Consider the following 8,351-nt stretch of genomic DNA (forward strand, 5'->3'; position numbering starts at 1 on the left):
AGTTCTTTTTTTTATCCTTCAACATTTCAATCTGCTGTAATTTGAATTCCCTCTTGGGAATTTCGAAGCACGATTTCTGTTGGTAAAACATTATTTTTCACTTCATTCTGTCGAGGAACTGGTTCTTCTTTCTTTACAGTTGTTGTTGTTGTTGTAGTAGTTGTCGTTGTTGTTGTTGTTGTACCATGATGTTTCTTCTTGTGACACATCATAGTTGATCTTGACACAAACGTTTTACCGCACGCGTCGCATTCGTACGGTCGTTCTCCGGTATGCAGTCTTTTGTGAATTGCCATTGGTGTGAATTGCGTAAATGTTTTCCCACAAATGTCGCACCTGTAAGGCCGTTCTCCTGTATGCAATCTTCTGTGGCATCGTAATGCAGCTCTTCTAGCGAACACTTTTCCACACATATCGCATTTAAAGCTCTTCTCGCCGGTATGCATTGTCGAGTGAATTTTAAGGTCAACTCGCGTTAAAAATCCTTTCCCACAAACCTCGCACAAGTATGGTTTTTCGCCAGTATGAATGCGCAGGTGTGTGTTGAGGTAACTTTTACTAACGAACATTTTATTGCATACTACGCACGGATATTGTCGGTTATCCATCCCCGAATGTATTTTTTGATGACTTTTACAAAGTCCCTTGGTTATGAAACCTCGTCCACAAATTTCACACACGTACGGCTTAACGCCGAGATGCCTATTCTGATGGTCTAACAATGACTGTTTTGTTTTGAAATGTTGCCCACACGTGTTACATGGAAACGGCTTCAAGTCTGAATGTACTCTTTGGTGAAGAACAAGATAGCTTTTGGATTGGAAACCCTTACCACATGTGGAACAATTATAATCAAATTGCCCTGTATGCGTAGCTGTATGTTGTGCAAGTCCGATCTTACTCCGAAACGCTTTCTCACAAGTCACACACTGAAAAGGTTTTTCGCCGGTATGTTTTCGCATGTGTTCTTGCAACTTGTAATTTGTCCTATACTGTTTTCCACAGTGGGTACAAACTTTCGGAGTCCATCTTTGTCTCACTGGTGCTTGTTTTTTTTGTTCCTCCCCATTCACACCATTTTCCGAAGAAGTTAATTCTGATTCTTTGACTGCTATCTCATTGTTCATTGTTTTACTTTTATGTATATCACATCGTTCCTTATGTACATTCAGTGCATCTGTGCTTGTATAATATAGATCGCATGAACAGCACACAAAATATTGTTCAAAGTGTGCTATCATATTATTTGATCCTAAAATTGCTTCATTACAAAACGGACACACGTACCAGTGAGAACCTGTTTCGTCGATTGTAGGATTGTTTAGTGTAGACTCTAACAACGAATGTTTTGCTACTTTTGTATATTCAACTAATATTTCTGAATTTCCTGTTGGTACTTGACTTGTTGATGCTACAGTATCTGTTTGTGGAGCTGTATGTGTTGCAGTTCCACTGTCCACACCACGCACTTCTTCTATGTCGCTACCAGCTTCTGAGTGAGCTGGAGGAAAACATTCGTGTGATACCTGTAGGATTAACATTATTGCATGAGCTTAATTATTTAAATATTTTTGCTATTGGAACCAACATTGTGTTTTATTTTCACTCAACAACTTACATTATTTTCAAGTACATTTGTAGAATCCCCTGTATTTAATCTCTCTTGTAATCTCTGATATTCATCCTTTATTGGTACTGATTCAAATTTTACATTTTCACAATAATGCACTATTTGTTCTTGATTTTGATCTTCTGGAGTTATGGAAGTCACATAATTTATTCCTAACTGACCTAAATGATCACTCACTGTTAAGTTTCCAACTACAGTCATGTCTCCTTCTAGATGTACTGCTATTTGGTGATTAGATACCTGGAATATGACAATATAAGTAAATTAAAGAGGCACAATGAAAAACTTGAAGTATATTTAGACTTACAAAATTATAATGAACAAAGTACATTTTACTTCAGTGAACATATTCAAGCGAAATAAGGTTTATTAGTACATTTACTTCTTGTATGTGTTCGTTGACAATTCTGACAGTATCCCCATCTAAACAGTCGATACCTGTAACCTCGATACTGGCATCCTGTTGTCCTATGTCTTCTTGTGTAACAACTTGTTCACCACCCGCTAAGTCCATTTCATCCATAACTTGCATTGTATGTATAGTAGCTTCTCTTGAGTCCTGATGATCTTGTACATCTTCAATGTTATTTTGTATTCTATCTATGTCCCTTTGAATTCTATTCATTTCTACTACATTCCGCAAATCATGTTTTGTTATGCGAACAACTTCATCTTTAGAAATTTCCTTTAACATTTCCATGAACATCCCTTCAGTATGTAAGCATTTTTCACGAAAGTCAAACAACTGGTCCAATTTATAAGCACATTCCTCGCACACTACTTTTGGTAATTGATCGGTCAGAGATACCTGTAAATAATTAATTAGCTAAGAACAACTATTCGTAACTTCGTTAAGATATATATTAATTGATACCACGATATTTTACACTATATGCAATCAAAGCCAACAAACACCCTGATCATTATTACAAGATCATGAAACCTTGCACCAATTTTCTTCCTCTATTTATAGTTAAATTAGAAAGAGGGGATGAAGACGGAGCACCGAAGATCGCAGTGAAATCGGACCTCTAATTCTACGCATGATTTTACCTGCACTGGCAAGCACGCGGCTATTTTCTTGTCAATGTTACGCATCTGATCACCGGCTTCGAAGATCGGTAATCCCATTAGAATACCAGTTTTAGTCGCGCACAGACGACATAAATAATCAAATTCCTCGACGACGGCCATATCAACAGAACCGGGAATATCGTCTTGTCGCCAGACCGAATGAATGGCCTAAGACACGATCAAAATGCGTTTACTTTAAAACATCCAACAGGAACGTTCTATTGTGTGATTCAACGGGCCCGTGACACACATTACGAGATTCCCTAAATCGACTCCCGTAGGTCTTTAGTTTAAGATTTGCCTACTTTAGAGATATGCATAATCCGAAGATATTTGTCAAGTGACTCTCCGTTCACACCATCGAGGGATCCTCTTGCAATCAGTCGTGATGCCTGTAGCGGGGGAATCAGTTTGCGCTTCTCTCTTTTCATCTAAAAAGAGTCTGTTTTGTAGATGGCGCGCTGAACACTTTTCTTCGATTAACGAGGTACCGAGATCGAGATATTTTCATAGTCGATTAATAAGGTATTTGAATTCAAACATTTTCCCTATCATACGCCAACGGTAAAAAAATTGTCCATCTCACACTGACAATCCGAAAGTTATCAGTCGAAATGGAAGCTTCATCTTATGCCGTGTTGTTTAATGATATATATTATAAACGAGGCATAGGTACACCAATCACGTAACGTATTTTCGTAATACCACAGACGAGACATTGAATAGATTTGCATCTAAGGAATTTTTCACGTGCATAAGGGGATCTAGAGCCCTATTACAATTTGAAAAAGCTTTACGCGGAACTAATGGAGAATCAATTTGTTCGCGATATACCCGATACACCTCCAAGTACTCAAAGATATTGTTACGATAAATTGCGGATATTATTTGCGGTGATTAATTTTATTTACGAATTATTTCAACGCAATCTTCGATCTCTGAGATTTCTGCAAGAGATCTGCATGTGCTACATTCTGATGATTCTGTTACAAAATATTTACTGTACAAATTGTGGTACGAATTATTCGCTTCATAAAAATATCTCAGTTGACTTACAGCGCCATCTGTAGAAACTCGCACAAACTGAAATTAAACAATACCGACAGGTAAGTACACCCGCGAGCAAACTCGGCTTCCACTAGGGGAAAAAGCAATGTAGGAGGTAGGGCCTACTACTACTTGGTAAATTTATTTGAAATACTGAAATAAATGTTAAACCGAATGTTAATTTCACATAAATTTCAATAACTCCGAGACCAAGTAGCAGAAGGTCTTTCCCTTACATCACTTTTTCCCCTAGCGGTAGCCGAGTTTGCTCGTGAGGGTACATTGACCGAAAAATAATTGGCCAACTATTCTTCGGTGTACCACCGACTAGGTATAGGATAGACCTATCATCTTATAGGACTTCGTCTCCCATGTTCTGAAATACCGATTGTGTAAAAAGTCAGGGATTTTCTGCTGCCCTCTTAGACCGACGGAGAGCACCGATACCGCAGCTCGCTCTATCGTTCTCGCTCGCACGCCGTGACGTCACTCGATTCCCGGAATCCGCGGCCACGAGATGGCTCATTACGGTAAGGCATTCCCGCAAGGAAAATTCCCGGAAACGGTTCAAGATTAGGAACTAAAATTTTACACAATTTAGTTTCTTGTAGTTATCAACAAATGCTGCAAATTCGAAAAAAATCGGTCATTAAGATTGCATTTCTGTGCGTTTCGACGTGGAATGGCTCGTTAATACCCGTTTTCAGGATGCTACAAATATATGCAATATGCATATATCATAGAATTATTAGTAATAAAATAAACATAAACCTATGAAGTGTTCCATACCGATTTCACCGAGCTTGTGCAGGTTCGGGGTCGGTTTTGTTGGAATTTGTGTTCGCGTACAAAAAACTAATTACTTTTAATATGCTATTACCAACACGTATATCTACGTATTGTTCCATAAATTTAAACAATATATTTTTTAATTTACAATGACAAATATATTCATTATATACGAAAATCTATTATTTTTTATTTTGCATTATTATTTTAAATAACCAAATATTTGGCAAATAAATCATTTAGAAATAATTTATTATTTCTAATGATAAACTTATCTGTTATTTTATTTGGAATAAATATTGGCTCTTTTTGTTTGTAGTTTTCATTTCAAATCAAAAGTACCCAAGTCTGGATTCAGAAAAGTGCCGGAAAAATTTTGGAATTTATGGGACATTTATGGGAAAATATGAGATAGGCGTAGTGATAGGCTTTATAAATAATATTACATATTTAGTGAGTTTGGTGGACGCTTAGTTGCCCATCGCTGGTGTACATTGTCAGTAATACTAGTTTGAGGGTTTTTGCACAGATGGTATTGTCAGTCAAATGAAACGTTTTTATGGAACGAATAATTCTTGCCACTATTTCCATAGTATCTTGCGATAGAAATGGCAAACATTATTCTATCTTTGACTTCTTGCAACATTAAACAAAACAAATATTAATAAAAAACACCGCGATCGACAATTGTTTATGCATAGTATCAATTATGAGGAATCGATTCATTTTCAGTAATTTTCTTTTATACAATTTAACGAAAATATGTTGCTATACAACAATATTTCATTAGTTGATCTGCAATAAAAATGGCGATCTCGAATAAGTACGGGAATCAACAAAAGAGAAACTTAAAAGAAAATGAAAATGATTCGGATGAAGATACAGAGAGTAAGTACTTGTAATTACATTTTTACCATTTGATATTGTTTTTCACATTTAAGTGTCCATTAGATAATCAAGTAACAAAGTTGGGATTCATTGTTTACATGGTTGTTGTTTAAGGTTATGTAGTGTTTCATTTTATTGTAGATGTATTGTTAAATTCTAAGTGATTGTACGATATTTTAGCTTCCTTTTGAATTACAATGTTTTAATTTAAATTAACAAATTCTATCTGTTTATAAATATGTACTTTTCACTTTTAACCTAAAAGTAATATAAGATACAATTTCGACATTTCTTTAATTACAGAGCATGTTAAATTTGGAAGAATAAATTCGGAGGCACCACGACTGTGTCCTTATTTGGATACGATAAATCGACAATTTTTAGATTTTGATTTTGAAAAATTATGTTCCGTTTCATTATCAAGAATTAATGTGTATGCTTGTCTTGTATGTGGAAAGTATTTCCAAGGTAGAGGTACTAATACTCATGCATATACACACAGCGTGGCAGAAAGTCATCATGTATTTCTAAATTTACATACTTTAAAATTTTATTGTTTACCCGACAATTATGAAATAATTGGTAAGCCAGTGCTCTTATTGTTTTTCTCTTAAAATATATCACTATCAATTAATAAATAATGCTTATCCAGATTCATCATTGGATGATATAAAATATGTTTTGAATCCAACGTTTGATAAACCACAAATTGCTCAGTTGGATAAAAGCGATAAGTTATCAAGAGCTATAGATGGATCATTATATTCCCCAGGTATTGTGGGAATGAATAACATTAAAGCAAACGATTACTGCAATGTTATTTTACAAGTGAGTTATTTTTAGATATGTGATCATAGTAATACATTGTGATAAGAAAATACAAGTTGTGTTATTTAGGCACTTTCTCATGTCACACCTTTAAGGGATTTCTTTTTAAGAGAGTCTAATTATTCTCATGTGAAAAGACCACCTGGTGATTCCTCCTACTTATTAGTTCAGCGGTTTGGAGAATTAATGAGAAAATTATGGAACCCACGTAACTTTAAAGCACATGTTAGTCCACACGAAATGTTACAAGCTGTTGTTTTATGGAGTAAAAAGAGATTCCAATTTACTGAACAGGGTATATAATGCAATATATAAGCACAAAAACGTTTATAGACAAATTAGATTCTATACGTTGAAATAAAATTTTTAGGCGACCCAATTGATTTTCTTTCGTGGTTTTTAAATGCTCTTCACTTAGCATTGAATGGTACAAAAAAACTTGACTCTAGCATAGTGTACAAAACATTTTTGGGCCATATGCGTATATACACACGAAAAATACCGCCACTGGAATTAGATGAAAGTCAAAGAAGCGAATTGCTTCATACTGTAGAATATGGTGAAACTCTAACAGAAAGTCCATTTTTATACTTAACATGTGATCTACCTCCGCCTCCTCTTTTTAAGGACCAGTTTACTGAAAATATTATTCCTCAAGTAAGTAATTAATTATATTAATGTTACAAATGCAACAAAATACATCTCTGTTAATTTCCGTAGGTTAATTTATACACACTGTTAAATAAATTCAATGCAGTGGCTGAAAAAGAATATAAAACCTACAAGGAGAACTTCATGAAAAGATTTGAGATTACAGAACTTCCTCCTTACCTTATACTTTATATAAAAGTAGGTATAATTTCTTTCATAATAGAAGTTAAAACTTATTAACATATGTTCATATTTAATTCTTTTACAGAGATTTACAAAAAATACATTTTTTGTAGAGAAAAATCCTACTATAGTTAACTTCCCAGTTAAGTAAGTTTCTGTAATGTTAGTTCTTATGTTTGCGAAATAAATTTAAGTAGTAATTTGTGAATATATGTATATTTTTTTCAGAAATGTAGATTTCGGAGACATTTTGACACCTGAAGTGAAACAAAGGCATCCTTATACAACATACGATTTAGTTGCAAATATTGTTCATGATGGTGAGCCTGGTCAAGGAACATACAGGGTCCACATTTTGCACAGAGCTACTGGTCAGTGGTATGAATTACAGGACTTACATGTAACTCAAATTCTACCACAAATGATAACATTGACTGAAGCATATATACAGGTATATGTTCATTCCTATAAATGTTTACGAAAGCATTGTTAAATAAATATTTCATAATGTTTGTTTCTTTCAGATATACGAATTAAAAAAAGATATAAGTACGGAAAATGGTGAAAGTAGAAATAAAAAAACAATGTAAAAAATGTAATTTTTTAAATAAAATATTTCCATTTTTCACTTTTATTTGTTATTTATTATAAAACATTTCATCGTAAAATTCATACACCGACTGATTTACTTAATTTGACGGTGTCAAATTACTGTACATTCATAAACACGTATACGAAAATGTTTAAGTTCAAAGTTATTTTCATTGCACATACACCCCAAATTTTTAAGGTGACCCCAAAACTCTTTCCTTAAGATTTCAGATGTACGTTGTCAATTATCAAATTCAAATAAACATTTTAAAAGTTCCAATTTTCTTTTCCCGGCGCGGTTGTAAGTTATTTTTAAGATTGTCGTGCGAAAGGTATTATAAAGCCATTGTTATAGGATGGATATTTATTAAAATACATTACAAAGAAACGTGATCTGATTCATTATAGAATAATGCGTATTTTTCCCGATTCCGATGGTAAACCTTAATCCTGTTTATATTGTCCAACACCACGACACGCCGATCAAGCCGAAAAGCGGCGAACTTTGCCGAGAAGATCGGAAGTGTAAACTGGAAGTAGAAGTCGCATTGCTGGTGGAGGGGAATCGCGCGTGGAGGGGGGTCAGAGTGTCGCGCCGAAGCCCAAGCGAGCCGGAGTGGAGTCACAGCCGGCCACGCGAGACGGTTACAAGCGAGCGTTTTCTTTCGTG

At 34.8% G+C, this 8,351-nt stretch overlaps 2 protein-coding genes across 2 annotated transcripts; one reads left to right on the forward strand and one right to left on the reverse strand.

Moving 5' to 3' along the window:
• Positions 1-8: 8 nt before the first annotated feature.
• LOC107188001 (zinc finger protein 2-like) lies at positions 9-2,893 on the reverse strand. The gene is made up of 4 exons (XM_015576215.1): positions 2,684-2,893; positions 2,013-2,438; positions 1,619-1,870; positions 9-1,526 (listed from the first exon to the last, which is right to left on the reverse strand). Exons 1-4 carry the CDS (start codon positions 2,822-2,824, stop codon positions 27-29), a joined length of 2,319 nt encoding a protein of 772 aa, XP_015431701.1. The 5' UTR covers positions 2,825-2,893; the 3' UTR covers positions 9-26.
• Positions 2,894-5,346: 2,453 nt separating this feature from the next.
• On the forward strand, positions 5,347-8,129 carry LOC107187981 (U4/U6.U5 tri-snRNP-associated protein 2). The gene is made up of 9 exons (XM_015576191.1): positions 5,347-5,428; positions 5,732-6,010; positions 6,081-6,256; positions 6,326-6,551; positions 6,627-6,913; positions 6,977-7,105; positions 7,176-7,237; positions 7,319-7,541; positions 8,037-8,129. The coding sequence occupies exons 1-9, from the start codon at positions 5,347-5,349 to the stop codon at positions 8,127-8,129; spliced, it is 1,557 nt and encodes a 518-aa protein (XP_015431677.1).
• The last annotated feature ends 222 nt before the right edge of the window (positions 8,130-8,351 follow it).

Source organism: Dufourea novaeangliae, unplaced genomic scaffold, assembly GCF_001272555.1.
Source record: "Dufourea novaeangliae isolate 0120121106 unplaced genomic scaffold, ASM127255v1 scaffold109, whole genome shotgun sequence".
Lineage (NCBI taxonomy): Eukaryota > Metazoa > Arthropoda > Insecta > Hymenoptera > Halictidae > Dufourea > Dufourea novaeangliae.